At 36.4% G+C, this 21,357-nt stretch overlaps 2 protein-coding genes across 2 annotated transcripts in view; one reads left to right on the top strand and one right to left on the bottom strand.

The window, feature by feature from the left end:
* Positions 1-21,357, top strand: part of LOC131672752 (clarin-2) — a 476,318-nt gene that overhangs the window by 432,967 nt on the left and 21,994 nt on the right. The gene's annotated exons all lie outside the window — the stretch shown is intronic.
* LOC131672871 (mitochondrial import inner membrane translocase subunit Tim29) overlaps positions 12,715-21,357 on the bottom strand; it is a 73,142-nt gene continuing 64,499 nt past the window's right edge. Inside the window, exon 3 of the mRNA XM_058950415.1 lies at positions 12,715-13,104. Within this exon, the coding sequence (XP_058806398.1) occupies positions 12,728-13,104 (377 nt within the window). The 3' untranslated portion in view covers positions 12,715-12,727. The remainder of the gene's footprint in view (positions 13,105-21,357) is intronic.

The raw sequence follows: 21,357 nt of genomic DNA, 5'->3' as shown, positions 1-21,357 counted from the left end.
CTCTCTCTTTTCCGTTTGATGCGTTAATTCATTAATAAGAACTAAGTTTTAATATGTGTCAAAATAATTTTCTTTATCTCAATCGAATGTATTTTTCGTACCGGAACCAATTGTTACGTCTCGTGCATCAACTACGAATAGCTAATGAATGAGACGTTCCAATATGTTGACTAGTGGTCGGATATGTCTCACTTATAATAAATATATGTGGAAATATATGTCTGATAATTGTACTACCTTGATAATCGTAGCCTTTAATTGTTGATAAAATGTAGCAGGCTCTAACTGCTTGTTAAATTGAATAGGATAGGTTGTTGAATAATACTTGCACGATATTACTTTGTAACAGTCGCGAGTTTATTAAGTAAAATGATCATCAATTGTCGGACCGGTGTGTACGGAGTTGATTCTTACAGGTACTTATTGACTGACTGACGGACTACTGATCAACTGCTGAGAGTAATTTGTTCATTGCTTTTTATATCTTTTATAGTTCTTTTCAGGTCAGTATTTCGATATTGTGTGACATTTTGTTTTCGCTGATTATAAATTCTTGCGTTTTGGTGACTTAGTTTCGGAGTGTGTTTCGACAGCTTTTTGCTGTCGTGTGAATAGCTTAGCAGTTTTGAATGTGCATATGTTACAAAAAGGATGCGTCGTAAGGCTTAATTTCGGAGAGTCATTTACCTCGCGTTTAATTAGCTTTTTGCTGACGTGCGAATAGTTTAGTAGCTTTGAATTTCGCAAATGTTCATTTTATAAAAAAGGATGCGTCGTAAGACGTAACAGGACAAAGTGACTGTTAGAGAAAGAATAATGCTTCTCATGATAAGAGGTTGGGGTCCAGTGCAGCGATTTTATAAGGCTGTGAGAGATATTTTCAATGCAACATTTAGGGCTGATAGAACTCTAATTTCATTTTGAACAGTTCAAAAAACTATTAGAAGGTTTAAAAATATCGACACTATTGGTCAACCTAGATCAGGCAGATCAAGGTCAGTAAGTGATGAAGAGAAATCATTAGATGTTTTGTTAACATTACTGCCGATGGACATAATTCCATTCAGAGTAATACTAATACACAAGCTAAATGAAGATGATTTCAATCGTCGCATAGTTCAAAATCCCAACTTTCTATCTAATACAGTAGTTTCAGATGAAACTACATTTCAACTTGACGCAAGTTTGAATAAGCATAATTGTAGATACTGGGCATTTGAAAATCCTCATTGAGCAAGAAAAGCTAAATCACAATATCCACAAAAATTAAATGTCTTGGCTGGAATACTAAATAATCGAATTATAGAGCCGTTTTTTATTGATGGTAACTTGAATGCCCAAAAATATGAAACTATGCTACGGAATCAAATAGTTCCTGCAATAAGAGAAATAACTGAAGAAAACTTCAATGACACATGGTATCAACAGGATGGCATAGCAGCTCATTATGCACGAGCTGTTCGCGGTTACTTAGATGCAGTATTTACTAATCGATGGATAGAACGAAGAGATACCATTGAATGGCCAGCTAGGTCACCTGATTTGACGCCTCTTGACTACTTCTATTGGGAATATTTGAAAGATCGAGTATACAAAACAAAACCCTAAAATTTGGATGAATTAGGCAAAGGATCATAGATAAATCAGCTCTTATTTCCGCTGAAATCTTCAGGAATACTGTTGGTGCTTTTTACCATCGATTAGAATACAGTCAAGAAGTAAATGGAGAGTAGTTCGAGCATCTGCGATAAGAACAGCCAGAAAATATTTATTGAATCACGTGAGAGGCACGGGACTCACGATAATACAGCACCCCAAAGGGAACAGAAATTACTACGTCTCCGCCGTTGTACCTGGGTAACGCTAAAAATAAAAGTATGGGAGCATCTGCTGTTTCAATTGCCGAATTCACATGAGGACATCAGAAAAAAACTTTGATCTTGAAATGACCTAGCAGGATACAAGCAAGGTCGAGTTTGAGGTCACCGCTAATTGCGATTAAACAAAATAACTAAAGCAAGCTTTGGTCTATTTCCATCAATCAAGTTCTTCTAAGAGGCTTCAAAATTGAATGACCTTTGAATAACCTTCAAGATCAATGGGAAATTTTTGACCTCAATGATTTTGAACGTAAAACTTCCCGCTCTTACGATTACTGATTTCAAAAAAGGCGCTTTCTAAATCCAAGGTCACCGTTGAATTCTTTGTTGAAAATAACTTCAAGTGTGACCTTGATATATTTTTAAAATAAATCACCTAGAAACTTATTCAGGTGTTTTCAGATTTTTTGAATACCTTGTATATTATAAACGAAGTCATTATAGATGTTTATATTAATACACATAAAATTTATATAAATGTATAAAAAAAATTTTATTTCGTGAAAAAAGTTCGCAACTTGTATTCAATAATTTATTTACTCCAATGATAAAGTTTATGATAATGTGTCATCTCGGAAAAAATCTTGCGTCCGAAATTGACGCGTAATGCGTGGAAAAGTCCTCTTTTCACGTGAATAGACGAGGTGGCCGACCGGCTGACGAATGCTACAGTTCATGTGCATAGAAACAAGATCGTAAAAACTTCTCAGAACTTGCTCTAGATGATACGGAAGCCCAGTGGCGGCCATATTGTGACGCACTCAGCGACATGGAAGAAGAACGCAGGAAAGTGAGCGAGATGGAAGACAAACAAGATCGAGTGGGGCCAAGCGGGGAATGAGTGAGAACGTAAGGCGAGTGAGCCGACCGATCAACGGAAGCGAATGCAAGCGAGAGGGACAATACCGATGCACCAGCCCGAGCAACCGGTAGAGGACGAGCATGAGTACGTAAAGGATAGCGACATACTCAAGTAAAATTAGACTGACCGATGGGCGCACTTTTTAAACGATTAATCGTATACAGAAAATAACATACCTACCATTAGAAAGTTACGCGGCATAAAAGAGTAGGATAGACAGCGCTATGATTCGAATAACGCTATATGTAGGGCCAATAAAATAAAAGTCGAGAATCGAGGAAAAGGAGGAGGAAGAAGAATTGACAAGACGCTGTACTAGTCGCGAGTATTCCGTCCGGAGACCTGATAGAAGATAGATATGTTTTCTTTACTGACAGCACAAGAGTGAGATAAAGGCCGCAATCCAGCGTAAGAACAGGTGAAACACGAGGTTGACACCTTTTATATTTAGAAGCCAAAGAGATAGTGAGTACTGTCACTGAGTTTTACCGCGGACGGGTGTGCGTAAACCGACCATTTTCCGGATTGCCGCAGTCACTATACGATTGACCGGGAGTGCGCGAGTCGGCCATTGTGAATTTGAAATTGATAGTGTTAATAAAGTAATTTATTTGTTAAAAACCTAATTTCTGATTTAACCCAGAGCCCTTCATCACCCATAGTTGTCGCGTTCGGGCTACATGGGATGGCTAGAGCACCGATACGACGGTGCCATTTTGACCGTGCGCTGACCATCCCGGCCGTTTAACGCGCGTTCGCTTTTATTTGGTTAACCGGAGCTACCTACGGAGCCCCATACGACTATCTGTTCCCTGTCGAGAATCCTGATTAGCCGACCATCCGCAGCACGAACACATCACTTAGATGTTTTGCGCTCCTTTCCTTCTCCCCCTCCTTTTCCCACTTATCGATAGCCCGTGAGGCCAGGACGAGCCTGATAAAGGAGCGCAATTCTCCGACACGAACAGCGACCCCTAAAACAACGTTTCTCCACCGGCTCGTGGCGCTGGACACTTTCCTTGCGAAGGAAACTGTCCATATCCGTTCTAGCTGGCGCCCAACGATAAAATCAACCACAAACCAGGCGAAGTTCTTTTCTTTTCCTCTCTTCATTTCTTAAATTTCTCCCTCGTCGCCATATAACAAGTTATATCATTATAATCCAGAAGACTACGTAAATTAATTTATTAATTTATTTATTAATAAAATTAATATTAATATACATTTAATGATATACTATTATTATTATTTTTTTTTACAAGGAGTTGCGGAATCCTTTTTCCGGATTCCCCTTAGTCTTTCTGACTGAGGGATTATGCGGGACTCCCCGAAAAAAAAACAGGCCTACCCACTAAACCGCCATCTCCTTAGTGTCCTTCCACCAGCCAGAGATTATATTGATATTACTTCTGACTGGAGGTTCTGTCTGTGTTCGTTCGTTCGTGTCGTTCCTCTGTATCTCGTTATGTCGCGTCACTTCGTCTGCTCAATCATCTGTCAGGCAGTCGTCCGCGTTCTTACGTCTCAGTATAGTTTCCGTATAGGTAGCAACTAAGCGCCACCATTTGGGTTCACGCAGCATCACAACCACAATGTTATCGGGGGTGATGCTGACGACCGTTCCTTCCAGTTCCTGTCTGAGTCTTGTCCAGCGGTCACACGCGAAAAACGTGTGTTCCGCGTCGTCTCGATCGTGTCCACAGTACTTACAGTCGGGTGTTCGTAGTCTGTTCATATTGTAAAGGTACCGTCGGAAGTACCCGTTACCCGTCAAGAGCTGGATGACGTAGAAATTTACACCACCAAATTTCCTTCCGAGCCACAGCCTCAAATCCCGTATCAATCGTCTCGTCCAGTTACCACCTCGTTCCTCTGTCCATCGGCCATGCCAAATGTCAATTGTTCTGTCTCGCTCAGCGATTGCCGCGTTCTTTCGTCCTATGTCCGCGCTGCTCCCGTAGACCCTTTTGCGTCCAATGACTAAAAGATCCACGGGTATTACGCCAGCCACCACCAAAACAGCCTGCGCAGAAACTGTTCGGTAGGAGCAAGAGATTCGCAGTGTACCCTGTCTCTGTACCATTATCATTATCTTACAGTATTTCTTTGTCTTCAGGAAGTCTGCCCATATTTCCGCGCCGTACAGAAGGATCGAGTGAGCTGTCACCATTAACAGTCGTCGTTTTCTCGATCTCGGTCCTGTCGTATTGGCCATCAGGCGACTCAAGGATGCTATCCGCTCTGCCGCTTTCCGGGTTGTTTTCTGTATATGAGGCCAGAAGGTCATTTTCGTATCAAGGGTTACCCCAAGGTATTTGACTTCCTTCTTGGTCTCCATCTCGCATGTCCCCACCCTCATATGCACTATCGTCTGTATGCGTCTTCTCGTGAGAAACGTCAGTTCCGTATTTTCTGTTGCGAGATGTAGTCCGTGGTCTGTCATCCATCGTTCAACTCGTCTCATGGTCTGGTTCAACGCCAGCTGCGCCAACTCGGGGGACCTCTCCGTAATCCTTCACAACCCGAAGCAGGTATGGCTGGATCCCGAAGTTACTTTTCAGCGCCACCAAGATATCCTTCCACCTGGTCGAATTGAAAGCATTCCTAATGTCGAGTATCGCCAGCAACACTATAGGTCGCGCTGCGTGGTAGTGTCTGTCTAGTTCCAGGAAAGAGTTGACCACCTTTTGGATCGCTCCAATCGTCGATCGACCCCTCCTGAAACCGAACTACGAATCTGATAAACCCCCTCCGGTCTGTATCGCATCCATCAGTCTCGGTCTCAGTAGTTGTTCAAAGAAACTACCAGTCGTGTCAAGTAAACTCAATGGTCGGTAAGCCGAAGGCGTAATTCGTTATAACATTATGGCTTCTTTTGTGAGGACTCCGGTGTGGTTCCAACCGGCGAACGTTAATCTGATACCGTAATCTGATAGGCATTTGTCCAGCTGTGATATAGTATTCTAATTGCGCATCCTCATTCCTTGTATAAGTGGTCCTTTTTATACTGTTCACTCTTGCTGGGTAAGTAGTCCGATGGCACATGTCACTCTATAGTGTGAGAATACAGTTTGGTATTAAATATTTGATAAACATTGCAATTTGAACACTATATCATCGATAACTGTTAGGACTATGTATTTTGATTGAAATTTTAGTGAATACACCAAGTTTGTATATATTTGATTTATATTAGATTATCTATCAAAGTAGAACCTTATTATTTTCCAAATAGAGTAGAACGTTAATATTTTCTAAATAGTTGGTGTCCCCATAAATTATCATATAACAGTTTGGATTATGAGTAGGTTTATCGGGGGTTTACGGTGATTTATTAACTATTGCTTTGTTGGTGTTATCTTTATCTATTTTATCTATCTTATCAAAAAATGTTTCTAATTATTTCTATTTAGTGATGTTGTTATTGAAATAGATAGTAATTCAGATTATGAAGCTTTTATTAAAGTTATTAATTCTATACCCTTGTGATCAAGTTTATTCAGGGCATCTTTCATGATTTTATTTACCATATGACATTTTCTCAATTTCTTATTAGGTTTTAGTTTCATTTTTTTATAATTGTATATTGGTCGTTTTGTATCAAATCAACTGTGATGAGTTACAATTTTCTTCAAAACATATATAGGTACCTAACAACAAGCAGTATCTTTTCTAGGAAATTAGTATCTTCACGGAATTCCAATGCAGGATTTAAAATTCCATTGAATTTTTTAGAATTATTTGCTTGAATTTGAAAAAAATGAGCTCGTCTTCCATATTTTATTTGATAACTTAGTACTTAGGGATTACCTATTATCCAGTTTTTGAGTTTTATTGTTCTAGTATTTATGTTCTCAATCAAATCAAGTTATGTTCTCAATCAAGTGTTTTTATTTTCACCAAATTTAATGTATAGAAATATCGGATCACTAATTTTAAACATCCCAAGTGATAGGTGGTCCAGATATGGACCTTCTCTATAAGTCAAAAAAATGAAACAGAAATAAAGTGTTAGTCAATAAATCTGACAAATTATACATTTGTAGAGATTCTATCGAATTTATTCTTCATCAAGTATCTTATTGATTTGATTTTCTACCATGGTGCTTTGTTGCCTTTTCAAGACTTTAAAAAATATTATTTTGTGAATTTTTACATTTTATCAATACAGATTTTTACTAAAACAAGTAATGTCATATTTATATTTCTTGTTTTTCTTGATCAAGAGATGTAAATAAAAAAAAGAAGATATATTAAAATATCAATGGAAAAATTATATTAGTGACCATATTAATTTACGCAAATCTGCTGTGGTGAAAAATGTTCCATTTTTTCATTTTCTTGAAAATTTTCTTTTAAATTGAAAAAATTTTAATTTAAAAAGAATGTTTTTTTTTCTAAGAAAAATGTTTTTTTTTCTCAAAGAAAAATATTTATCCAAATAAATTATTAATTTTTATTGTTAACAGATTTTGATTTCAGAAAAAAAACAACTTCTTTCAATTTTCCGTTTTTATGACTATAGGTCAGTCTACGTTTGACACTCAAGGGAACCAGACGTGTTATTGTGCTCTGTTCTCTTAAGATCAAAGTCAATTAATAAAGTGTAAAAACAGTTGAAAATTAAAAGTGTTTTTTCTAACTCAAATCTCATAATAAAGGGGCATAACAAATAGTAACGATAAGATATAATCAAATACGAGGTCTGTCTAGAAACTATCGGGCCTACCTTTATATTTTCGTGCTAGCGTTATTCTTTATCATCTGGTGGGTGGCATCCTTCAAAGTAATCCACACTTGATTGAAAAACATGGTTCCATCGATGTTTCCACTTTTCAAAACAGTCCTCGAACTCACTTTTAGGGATAGCCTTAAGTACACTCGTCGCATTGTTTTCAACCGTTGTTTTGTCATCGAATCGGTGTCCTTTGAGTGGTTTTTTTATTTTGGAAACAGCCAAAAGTTACAAGGGACTATGTCGGGACTGTATGGAGGATGTCTAAGCAATGTGATTTGTGTTTGCTCAAAAACTGCTGCACAAGATTGGATGAATGCGCTGGCGGATTATCGTGATGGAGAAGCCAGTCACCACTTTCCCAAAAGTGTGGTCGTATTCTTCTTACTGCATCACGCAAACGTTTCAAAATTTGAACGTAGTATTCTTTATTGATTGTCTGACCTGTTGGTGCATATTCGTGATGTACAACACCTTCACAATCGAAAAAAACAATCAACATTGACTTAACATTGTTCCGACTTTTACGTGCTTTTTTTTGTCTTGGCGATTCAGAATGCTTCCACTGTGAAGATTGTTGTTTTGTTTCAGGATCATAACCATAAACCCATGATTCATCACCTATTATAACTTTTCTAAGCACATTATCATCATTTCTGACCATTTCCAGATTGTCCAGAGCGATTTCTAAGCGAATGTTCTTCTGCTCTGCTCTGAGCAATTTTGGGATGTATTTCGCACACACGCGTTTCATTCCTAAATTTTCGGTTGAAATTTCTGAAATGATAGTTTTTGGTATCCCAAGGTCTTCTTCTAGTTCTCGCACAGTCATACGACGATCTTGTTCGATTGCAAGTCGCATCGGCTCAATATTATCTGCGGTTTTTGTCGTCGAAGGTCACTATCAACAGAACGAGAATCACTATCAACAGAAGTGCGACCATGCTTAAACCGTTTATACCACTCTTTTATTCGTGTTTTGCTCGTACACTCGCTTCCGAAGGCCTTTTGCATCATTTCAATAGTTTCCGAACTCGTTTTTCCGAGTTGAAAGCCAAATTTAATGCAAATTCGTTGATCTTGTTTTTCAGTCATTTTTGACAATATCAAAATCCGACGAACGCGAAAAAGGCACTGTAAATAAAGACACGCTGTGCATGAACTATACGTCCGGCAGGTGTCAGTAAGTAACCAATAGATTCGTGAGGCTTTACTGTTGACGTTTCTGTCCGGTAGAGGTCGCTCTAACACTATGGCGCGAAGATATAAACGTAGGCCCGATACTTTCCGGATAGACCTCGTATATCTACCTCAACTTCTATAAGTGGAAACGCGAAAACTATAAAAAATTACGTACTATCCCAGGAGATCAAGTCGCTAGTAAAAAGTAAGCCCAACTAACAGATTATTGGCAAAGACAATCAGTAAATAGATTTTCAGTATTTCAACAAGATGACAATAAAACTCAAAGCCAGAAAAAGAATCCAACAAAATCCGAGGAAGCAAACTTCATACAAAACAAAGCACCACCGATATTTGTTTATTATGCGGAGAATATACGTACGTCCCCTGGTAAATGTTCTTAACACAGTAGCAAATACGGTTAAACTTTGAAAGTGTTAGCATCCAACTAAGTGAAAATTCAACTGACAACGTCTGAAAAATACCTGTCGATCGTAAGCACATTAAAAGAAAAAAACATTCGATTCTACATTTATCAGAGTAAAGAGGACAAAGGTTCCAAAGTCATTATAACAAGTATGCATCCATCAATCGACATTGAAGATATTATAAAAACTATTGAAGAATACGGACATAAGGTGATAAGTTTCGCAACGTATCGTACTACACCGAGTCACAAAACTTCCGATTCTTTTATTTACAGTTGAAATAGAACATTACCACAAAAGCCCAGATATATACAAAATTAACAGATTATTAAACAATAAATATCAATAAATAACAATATATTAAATATGAATACTAACGTAAAAAGAGACATCCCTCAATATAATTGCCAAGAATTTAGGCACACAACAAACTACTACTACAAAAGAGCAGTTTGTATCAAATATGCACAAAACAATAAAACTAAGGAATGCCCAATTAAAGAAAAAATGAAAAAACTAACATATGTAAATTATAAAGGTAACCACACGGCGAGCTATAAAGGATGCCTAGTTCGTAATACGAGTAAGTTGTAAAAAAAATTCTTTTCTAGACTAAGAGTACAATCAGTCAATCTAAACAACAGCCAAGTTCAGACTAATTTAAATTCAAATAAAAATAGAGTAACATATGCTAAAGTAACTGCTTATCAAAACATACAGAGTATTACAGAAGAATCAAAACAAACAAATAAAAAGTCAGAAATACGTAAACATTTAAAAGAAGCAAGTAAAAATAAACTCGAATATGTGATGGAAAAATTAATGCAAAGAATGGACACCTAAATTTACTAACGACATAAATGGACAAAATAACTTAATGAATACATTAAAAATAAGTATCTAGAGCGTGCATTCAAACACGAGCTTTCCACATATCGTATCAAAAAATACGGTACGGCACATATTCGGGAAAGAGGTTTTCGTCTCGTATACCTTTCCACCCTCGCTTCGCTCGGGCATAAACGCCACACGAGACCAGAATCTACTTTCCTGCACTTATATCGTAATGTACTATTTCCACACGGCGTGCGGGAAGTTCCATATCCCACCCGCTGTTCCGTATGGGACGTGTAGCATTCCCGCACGGTTATTCGACTTGCGGGAAAAGCTATGAGCGTGTGGGAAGTAAAATCAGGTAAGAGTAAGCGTGCGGGAAGTAAAATTAGGTAAGGGTACGCACAGATGTATTGCCAGCATGTGCTGGCGCTTATTGGTTTGTCATAAAAGACCAAACGAGAATGGGTTTCCCCAATTTGAGCACTATTACTTTCCGCAAGGAGCGTTGGAATAGTATATTACGATACAAGTGTGGAAAAGTAGATTCTTGTCTGGTGTCGTGTTTACGCCCGAGCAAAGCGAAGGTAGAAAGGTACACGAAACGAGAAACTCTTTCCCGAATATGTGCCGTACCGTATTTTTTTATAAGACGTGTGGAAAGATCGTGTTTGAATGCACATTTTTGGCCTACGTGCTGAAAGTACATACTTTCCGCACGAAGTATCGAAAAACCCAATTAGCATGAGGATGGCATACGGTAAAACCCATAAGTTTTCTCGAAGAAATATGACTGTTGTCACTGTGAATTTTACTTTTTTTTGCCTACTCTATAATTATTTTTATTGTTACCACGTAAGTGTGGTCTTTAAAATTATGTTGGGGGTTTTCATTTTAATAACACAGGCCGACAAAAAATTTTACCAAGAACCCGAGTATAGTTTTCCGAAGGTTTTTTGCGCGCTGAATCCGAATCCGAGGTCAGAATTACTCTGGTGGCTCCGGTTTTCGAGATATCCTAACCTTAAAGTGCAAAAAAACGCGATTTTTGCCTATATTTGAGGTTACGTAGCAAAGAAAAGAAATTTTTTTTCAAAAAACTGTATACATCAAATTAAAGTATGAGTTTTCTTCTTTCAAATGCCGTTGAGTATGCTCGGATATCTTTTTTTTTCACGAAGTTACACAAATTTGAAATAAAAAGCACTTGGCTAACTTGCTCTACCCAGCGTCATGTGGGTGTGCCTGCTTAGGGGTTGGGAGGGCTGGTTTTAAAGGGTTGAGGAGGTATTTGGGGATGAGGCCTATCTAGATCATATTAGTACGCATACCTGTGATTAGAAAATAAGTTTTTTTATCAAAAAGCAGTTAATTAAACTTGCTCTACCCAGGGTTATGTGGGTGAGCCTGTTTAGGGGTTGACAGGGGTGGTTTCTACCCGTAAGAGAGCATTTTGTAAATAGAAGCACGATGCTTACAATATTTTTTAGTGTTTTGTCATATTTTCAAGTTTGGTTTAAATTGGTGAGTGGCTCTTTAATATGGTTACTTGTTAGATAGCTTGGGCTGAATGATGTGGTGCTTTTTAAATTCATAAAATTTGAAATTTTCAAATTTGTGTAACTTCGTGAAAAAAAAAGATATCCGAGCATACTCAACGGCATTTGAAAAAAGAAAACTCATACTTTAATTTGATGTATACAGTTTTTTGAAAAAAAATTTCTTTTCTTTGCTACATAACCTCAAATATAGGCAAAAATCGCGTTTTTTGCACCTTAAGGTTAGGATATCTCGAAAACCAGGGCCACCAGAGTAATTCTGACCTCGGATTCGGATTCAGCGCGCAAAAAACCTTCGGAAAACTATACTCGGGTTCTTGGTAAAATATTTTTGTCAAATTCTGTCGGCCTGTGTAATAAACAATTATTGATTTTAGAACTAATAAACTAAAAGTTTTTTATATTTTTTTACGAGCGAGGGAGAGCATCAGCAAACCCCCTTTCCTTCTCTTCTTGCTCATTTAAACCTATTACACTGGAACTTCCCGTACTTGTGTGAAAAATTAGTGTACGTATCGCGTGCGTGAAGTATGTGATAGTCGCACGGGCATTGTCGACCGTGCGGGAATCACCTACTTCTAGAAGGTGAGTGACTAGCAAGAAGCCGATGACGCCGAGAAGCGGCAAGTAGCGTAACCAGTAGCAGCAACTCCGGGTTAAGTCAGTACCGTGTTTTCTCTCTCTCTATTTCTCTTGCATACTCAGGCGTCATTCCATCATACGTGCGGCTACGCAGTATTGCCAGTTTGTTAATTGTACGGCGCAAGATATCGCGCGATCGATAGAGGATTGGTCGGCAGTATTGCCGTAAATCTTTCCCTGCGTACATACGTGTAAGTAAATTTTATAAATTGTTTCTTTGGTTATTTATGAGTAGCGCGAAGCTATTCAGACTTTGCTTTAACGAGAAAAATCTAATTTCGTAGTTATTTTTCACGTATGTGCCGGCGTCGCAGTTTTACGAGTAAATACCTTAGTATTAAGTGCGTGTGAAAGTGATTTCAATTCAACCTGACCAGATTTCCACCGAGTCCTGAAGTGAGTTTCGTGCGCGATTAGTGCATATATCCAACGCACTATCCAGTCATGGGAGCTTTCGCGTCTCTCGAATTTCCCCTTTAATTATTTTGTGCGAATGGCCGCAGAGATCCTTACGAATGTCGATCGGATTACTCCGTCACAATTAAAAATAAATATATTAATAATGTAAAAGAGGCCATTGTTCTTTTGAAAATATATTATATTTTTTATATAAATTCTAGATTATTTACATCATAATTTATCATATGGCTTTTCAAAATCCACCAAGTATCTAATAATCCAAAATCGATTAGTCTTTCATGAAATGTTGACCATGGAGGTCGAAGATAAGGACATACTGTTTTATAAAGGTTACAATCATTATCGTATTTATCTATCCAAAGTAAGGAAAAAATTCCAAAATTTATCTTTCGGATTATTCGTTCGTTGTGGCATTGTTCAAGCCATTTTACATAGTGGATGCTTTTAGGATTTTGTACTGGTCCACCAACTAGTAAAAGCTTTTGTGTACTTTTCATCAATTGATCCTTAAATATTACTTCGTTTGGGTTGTGCTGTGACAAATAATAAGAGGTACCTGAAACTGGAAATGTATTATTATTAGCATGTTTCTTTAATATTTTATTTATTTATTTCAATTGTTTTCAATAAAAAAGTTTCGACAAAACGTACTTTATTTATCATAATTATTTATCATAATGGGTTTTTAGATCAAAATAAGAGAGGCCTACAATGGGTCGGTCGGTAGGACGATGGACTCTCACCCAGTAGGCCCGGGTTCGATTCCCAGTCCCTGCTAATTGATACAAGCACCACTGAAAAAAGTTTCATGTGCATTGTTCTCAAACACATTGCAAGCCTTCGTCGCTGATTAGCACTCATGGAGCATAAATAAAGCGACGTTAAATAAAAAAAAAAAAAAGATCAAAATAAGAAAAATATTGGCCCAATTTAACGTAAGAATATAGCATTTTGTTTGAAAAAATAATAAATTTTATGTTAAATATGTTATGACGCGATACTGTTTCAGTGAATTGCTTGTAATTTTCTGATATATATGGGACGTTCCATGTCCCGAAACACCCGTGCAACCAAAAATTTACGCAACCGATTGAAACGTTTGATGGCTTATTTCGAAGCTTAGAAAGTTTCCTTCTTTCCTTCTCAATATCGTGTGCACCCTTGCGAAATTCAGTATATCGGCTTCAGATAGCGTCCAAAAGCAATAATTTTTTATAAAGAAAATTAAAAAGAAATTGTATTCCATACTCGAAATGCTATATATGCTATCCAATGAATGTTGACCTTCTAAATACGATTCTGGTAAAATTTAGCTATCTCATAGCACTTCTTTTTTAATTTTAAAAAACTGGTAAAATCGTTAAAAATGTGTAAAAATCTAGGAGAAAAACAGCAGAATTCTTTTCTTTCGCATCCGTCTCTTTTTTTATATTGAAAGAAGGCACAGTCCAGACTATTACGATTAATTTTTCAGGGGTAGGTTTCGGATTTTCTTGAAACTTGGTCTACGTATTGTTTATATGGTAGTGTATTTAAGTATGGATTATTACATCATAATAATTATATCAAAAGTTATAAACAATTCAAAATTTTTGACGAAAAGTTTTTAAAAATTTATATCTCCGTAACCATTTAAGTTATCGAAGCGAATTTTTTTTAATTACGCATAAAAGGGTGTACTTTGAAAATATTAAGTGAACAATACGTTAATATAAATTTTTCCAAAAGTTATTAACATTTTTTTTAAACTATTTCCCATATCTCGAAGTGTTATTTTTATTTTAAAAATTCTTTTTTTCATTGAATTCCTTGACATTTTTTCTTTAAGATTCCGTTTTAAAATTCATCGAGCGATTATTAGATGCGACACAGTGAGCGATAATAGTGGATACTCACAAGTCCTACGACGCCGATAAGTCGGTAAGTTTGATAGCAGCGCCAACGCGCGGCTGAGCAAGCGTCGTAGGGCCTGTGAGTATCCACTATTATCGCTCACTGTGTCGCATCTAATAATCGCTCGATGAATTTTAAAACGGAATCTTAAAGAAAAAATGTCAAGGAATTCAATAAAAAAAGAATTTTCAAAATAAAAATAACACTTTTCGAGATATGGGCAATTGTTTAAAAAAAATGTTAATACCTTTTGGAAAAATTGATATTAAAGTATTGTTCGCATAATATTTTCGTAAAAAATTTTCAATTGTTTATAACTTTTTATATAATTATTATAATTATCTAATAATCCATACTTAAATACAGTACCACATAAGCAATATGCATATCAAGTTTCAAGAAAATCCGAAACATATCCCTGAAAAGCTGATGGTCATATTCTGGAATGTACCAGAAATGTAATAAAACAAAGTCCACTTCTATAATGTTGGAAATACGACAAACACTGTTATTTCTAACTTCATAAAAATGGATTAAAAGTTTAACCCTTGCACAGACCTAAGAGTATACCTATGAGATAGAAATACCAACATCACTATAGGGTCCCGTGAGCATCACTGAATCAGAATCCGCGATTAGATTTTTAAAATTCAAGATGGCGGAAGACTGTAACGAGCTGTTTTCTATGCAATATATTTATTTATAAATTTAATTTTAATTTTGCGAAGCAGTCCAAATAGCCGAAGGCTAGTTCTCTCGTATTGCACTAGCATGTTAGCTCTAAGAATTTAGGAATAATTATTTTTATATTTTCTTTTTATGTAAACAATGAGTATTATCGTAGCAATGAAAGAATTTGCTTGATTTCTGTACGCTGCATATCTTCATAAAGAATTCCCAGCTAAATTAATAACTAAAAATCAAAATTATTAATTTTTACACAAGAAAAAAAATTTATGGATATCTCTAATTATTAATAACTGTTATACGCGAAATATTGCGTCTAAATAAAAATATTTATATGCCTGAATTGCGTAGGGCACGCCCACTTATGGATAGCAATAGGTTAATTAGAAAGAGACGGCTCAATGAATAGATAAGGACAGCGCATCACACTCACTGCGCCTCGACGAAATGATAGACAGAGTTAGGCCGACAGAGTAGAGAGATGAAACAAAGAGATAGCATTCCGTGCTGAATTCAAACAAAATTCGATACTACTTGATTATGAATGTTCATGTTTAAAAGGGAATAGAGGAAGGAGGAAAAGCCGGAGTTGGTCTACACTTATTTTTTCCCGCTCTACCGATTGCCGAGGTGAACCGGAGCTTAGCTATAATATTATGATTTAGTGTAGACGCATAAATTCACTCAGAAAATTCTGTAATTGAACTGACTGCAAATTTTCTCATTTTTCAATTAACATGGCTGTAAGTATGTGTGCGATAACACTATAGATTGTGTTCACCGTGCCTATAATTGCTACTTAATTGTAATTGCGATTATAGCTTGATTACCGTTATTTTATTTCCTAAGCTTGAAATGGCACATAGAATTGTTTTGGACGGTCCGGCACTTCATGTGAGTACTGCACGATTTGCTAATAACTAGCTTTGTTAACCATTTAATTATTGAACTCACTAATTTCATGAAAGTACAGTGTGCCGGCAATTAATTCATTTATTTTAGTTTCTCGCTCGCGTAATATTTAATTTAATAATGCAATGCGGAGTATGATATGGCGTAGCCGCGAATCTCAAAATTGCCTTATTTGTTTAATTTAGTTTAAATAGTTTGTAAAAAGAGCCTACATACTCACAAGGGAACCACCCCAACCCAATATTCAAGTAGAAAATGATAAAACAAAATTGACGTGTTTCAGGGTTTTCCTATTATCTATTATTTCGAGGGTGAACTACCCTTTATTGTTATTAATACAATATAAGCAGTTGTTAATCGCAGATTATACTGGTTATTTCATGTTCTATGACGCTCAAAAAAGCCAAACACATGTATACTTTTGTTCTGCCGAATAAACTATTTAGAGGGTGAAAGCTACCCCCGAAAGTTACCCCGCAACACCATTTAATAGCGAAATTTTCGTATTTTATGCACAGTTTTTGACGAAACAAACCCTAAAAAATTCTTTGAAAAAATTTCAGCTAAATATATGGATTTCATCTACAGGGGTTGCAACCCCCTAAGTCGCTTGAAAGAAAAGCTATGTTTTCAAATATTTTCTTGCAAAATTTTTTCAGAAGAAATGAAGTTTATGAAATACCGTTTAAAATCTAACACAAAAGTATACAGTATCCGTCACTAGGGGCTCTACCCCTTCATTGGAGAGTGAACAGAGCATTCATTTGTTTCCCTGATCCCCTACCACCCCGAACCCAATTTCCTTAAACCTCGAGCTAGTTACCCTGCCACGCTATAATCCGTAACTCCTACACCCCAATTTCATCAACCCTCGAGCTGGTTACCCTGCCACGCTTTAACCCGTAACACCTACACCCCAATTTTATCAACCCTTGAGCTGGTTACCCTGCCACCCGGTAACCCCGAACTCCTGCATTCCAATTTTCTGAAATCCGGAACCCAGCTCCCTGTCATTCATAATCCCGATTTCGAAATATTTTTAATATCTTCAAATAAAAGGACATATGAACATTTTTTGTAGGTAAGAATCTTATTCTTAAGTAAGAATTCTTATCTATAGGTAAGAAATAGCAAATGCAACTAGGAAATCATGCAAATTTTTGAAGTACGAAATAGCTACGGGGAATTTCATTTTTAAATCATTATGTTCAACAAATATTACTACTATCTCTGAGGAAATTCGATTATTATCTTATTACGAAAAAATTCATTAGACAAATTTTATTATACTAATAGGTATATATACGTATTTCGCGAGGCGGTTATAGCCAATATAAAAATACTCACATGAGATAATATTACTCATATTTTCCACCTTAAACACATTCGAGTATGTGCGTGGCAAAACAAAATCAAACTGTGGCATGACGTGGAAACCACAATCAACGAATGCGGTTCATGTGGTTCAAATAGTAAGATTGGAACTACTCGACGATGGATATAAAAGAAAAGCTGTTGAATACTGGGAAAGTGGTAAGAAAAAGAAACTATCTTTAACTTCCGTCCAGAGTAAATATAAACAAGTTTCATCAGAACGTCAGTTGAGAACATGGAAACAGCAAATTTTGACAGGCGGGACCAAAAGAGAGAATCTGTTTAAAGTTTCAGAATATACTTTACAACAACTCAAAGATGCTTTAAATCGGAAGTTAACAGTGCAAGATTTAGATCTTAAAAGATGGGCTTTACAAAAAAAGTATGAGTTAAATATGCCTTGGTTTAAAGCTTCACCCAATTGGATATTACTATTCAAAAAAAAGCATAAAATTGTATCGCGTAAAATAACTAAATATGTGACTAAAGTATCTGTTGAAAATGAGGCTAGTTTAAAGTTAGATTGTCAAAATTTTATCAATCTCATAAAAACAGAATTATCAACCTAAAGTGCAAGTAACATATATAATTCCGATCAAAGTGGATTCAATTTAGAAATGCATACTGGCAGAACATTGAGCGAAAAAGGTAAGAAGACAGTCGAATCAGTAGTACAATCAGTATCATCGACTACGCATAGTTATACGATTCAACCGACAATATCTGGTATATTGCTATCACCCCTTTTTATGGTATTAAAAGAAACAAACGGAGAGTTTGGACCCATTGTTTCAAAAAAAAATTATTCAATGCACCTAATATATTTTTGCGATCAAGTGCATCAGGAAAGCTGTCGAGAGAATTACTTCAAAAATGGTTGCAACATGTATTTTTTCCTAACTGTGGGAAAAAAGCAGTTTTATTACTAGACTCATTGAGTGGACAGTGTGAATGAACTGTAAGAGACGTGACACCAGCAGATACAAATTTTCTGTTGATGACAATTCCTAAGGGTACGACAGGCAAAATTCAACCACTGGATGTATTCGGTTTTCGATTTTGGAAAAACTTTGTAAGAAAAATATCTGATGCCATTATTTTATTCGGATCAGACATCAGTTTACATGAGAGAAATAATATTATAAAATTACAGTCTATCACACATAATCAATTATCTTCACCTAGATTCAAAAGCGTATTTAAATATGCTTGGTACAAAAGTGGGTACTTGGATAAAAAACCTGATTCGTTCGACAATCCTGTTGAATATTGCTTCGAAATTTTAGAATAGCCTATTTGCGAGATTTGTGAGAAAATAGCAATTATAAAATGTGCATGGTGCAAGAAACTAATATGTCTACAGCATTTATTTAGAGAGTATCATTATTGTTCACAATATGTACAGTGATAATGATCGCGGATCGTTTTTTTATATTCAAAAAATGTAATCTCAATATCAGATGAAATGACGAATTAATATAACGTAAATATAACATAAAAATAAAATAAATTTAACATTATCTTCGACAATTATTTCGCGTATGTCCTTTTCTTCAGAGATATTACAAATATGTCGAAATTGGGATTATGAATAACAGAGAACCGGGTTTCGGACTAGAAAATTGGAAAGGGCAGGGTAACCAGTTCGAGGGTTGATGAAATTCAGGTGTAGGAGTTCGGGGTAAGAGCGTGGCAGGGTAACCAGCTTGAGGGTTAAGGAAATTGGGGTTAAGAGTTTGAGGTTACAGCGTGGCAGGGTAACCAGCTCAAGGGTTGATGAAATTGGGGTGTAGGAGTTCGGGGTTAGAGCGTGGCAGGGTAACCAGCTCGAGAGTTAAGGAAATTGGGGTTAAGAGTTTGAGGTTACAGCGTGGCAGGGTAGCCAGTTCGAGGGTTAATGAAATTGGGGTGTAGGAGTTCGGGGTTAGAGCGTGGCAGGGTAACCAGCTCGAGAGTTAAGGAAATTGGGGTTAAGAGTTTGAGGTTACAGCGTGGCAAGGTAGCCAGTTCGAGGGTTAATGAAATTGGGGTGTAGGTGTTACGGGTTACAGCGTGGCAGGGTAACCAGCTCGAAGGTTGATAAAATTGGGGTGTAGGTGTTACGGGTTACAGCGTGGCAGGGTAGCCAGCTCGAGGGTTGATGAAATTCGGGTGTAGGAGTTCGGGATTAGAGCGTGACAGGGTAACCAGCTCGAGGTTCAAGGAAATTGGGTTCGGGGTGGTAGGGGATCAGGGTAATAAATGAATGCTCTGTTCACTCTCCAATGAAGGGGTAGCAGACCCTGGTGACGGATACTGTATACTTTTGTGGAAGATTTGAAATGGAATTTCATAAACTTCATTTCTTCTGAAAAAATTTTGCAAGAAAATATTTGAAAACATAGCTTTTCTTTCAAGCGACTTAGGGGGTTGCAACCCCTGTAGATGAAATCCATATATTTAGCTGAAATTTTTTCAAAGAATTTTTTAGGGTTTGTTTCGTCGAAAACTGTGCATAAAATACGAAAATTTCGCTATTAAATAGTGTTGAGGGGTAACTTTCGGGGGTAGCTTTCACCCTCTAAATAGTTTATTCGGCAGAACAAAAGTATACATGTGTTTGGCTTTTTTGAGCGTTATAGAACATGAAATAACCAGTATAATCTGCGATTAACAACTGCTTATATTGTATTAATAACAATAAAGGGTAGTTCACCCTCGAAATAATAGATAATAGGAAAACCCTGAAACACGTCAATTTTTTTTTATCATTTTCTACTAGAATATAATTTTTTTAATTTTTTTAACATAATTTTTTGTTTTTGTAAGGTAAAAATACACTTAAAAATGCAGTTTTTCCTCTATACAAGAAGGGGTTGCAACTCCCGGGGACCAAATTGATGTGTGTCTGTTACTTTTTTTATAAGTAACTTGTATTTTTTTGTTTCATAAAAAAATATTCATTACAACTAAAGATATTGCTATAGAACTGCTTTTGGGGCGGTTTTTTAGAGGTGGATTTCATCCCTTAGATAGCTTTTTCCGCCGAAAAAAAAAAATAAGGGTCTTTTATTTTTTTATGAACTATAACATATCTCAATTGCAGAAAAATCGGAGGGGGAGGGTTGGAGTGGTTCCCTTGTCAGACAGACATATACACAAAACACAATTTTCTTTTGTAATTGTAACATACAAGAGTTACACATATTTCTCTTTATTTAATAGACGGCTTATTTGTTATCCCGAATACTGCCTTTCAACTTGCTTGGTCTAACTTGCTTATTCCCCATTCAACACTTAGGTGGATATTATTTAAATTCGGAATCATATTGTACAAGGTGAGTTTGCTTTCAAAATTCAAACCTGACAATATGCTATTGGACTGATATATGACTCAAAACAAAGTGACAGAGCTGAGCAAAATTGGTTCTCGAGGGTTTAACTATCTGCTTATTTTGATCCCGTAGAGTAAATATTTGCCCTGAACTGTGGAAGACTATTGGACGGATAACTGGCAAATATTCTGATGCTTTATGTCAGAATGGTACTACTCTGAGATTCAATTTATTTAATATTGTAAAATAGTAGTGCCTGGCGTCCAACTTGATTTTATGACGATGGGAAACTAATAATAATTATCGGTAAACCATCACGTTACAATAATTCTTGGTGATTTTTTGATTGGCTCTGTTTTTTTCGAACAAAAATTGCAAAAGTTTAAAAAAGAATTCTGCGCATATCGGATAATTGGAAAGCAATTTTAATCTTAATCACTTTGACGCTAAATCCTAAACTAGCATTAACACATTAACGACTAAGACGATCGATTTTAGATCATGTTCTTGTAGCTGACTTTCAGCTACAAGATATTTAACACTCTCTCTCTCTCTCTCTCTCTCTCTCTCTCTCTCTCTCTCTCTCTCTCTCTCCCTCTCTCTCTCTCTCTCTCTCTCTCTCTCTCGCACTCGAC

The sequence above is a fragment of the Phymastichus coffea genome, unplaced genomic scaffold (assembly GCF_024137745.1).
Source record: "Phymastichus coffea isolate CEN01 unplaced genomic scaffold, Cenicafe_Pcof_1.1 PCOF00001, whole genome shotgun sequence".
NCBI lineage: Eukaryota > Metazoa > Arthropoda > Insecta > Hymenoptera > Eulophidae > Phymastichus > Phymastichus coffea.
Note: the sequence above shows the minus strand (reverse complement) of the source record. Positions and strands in the feature narration are given on the sequence as shown.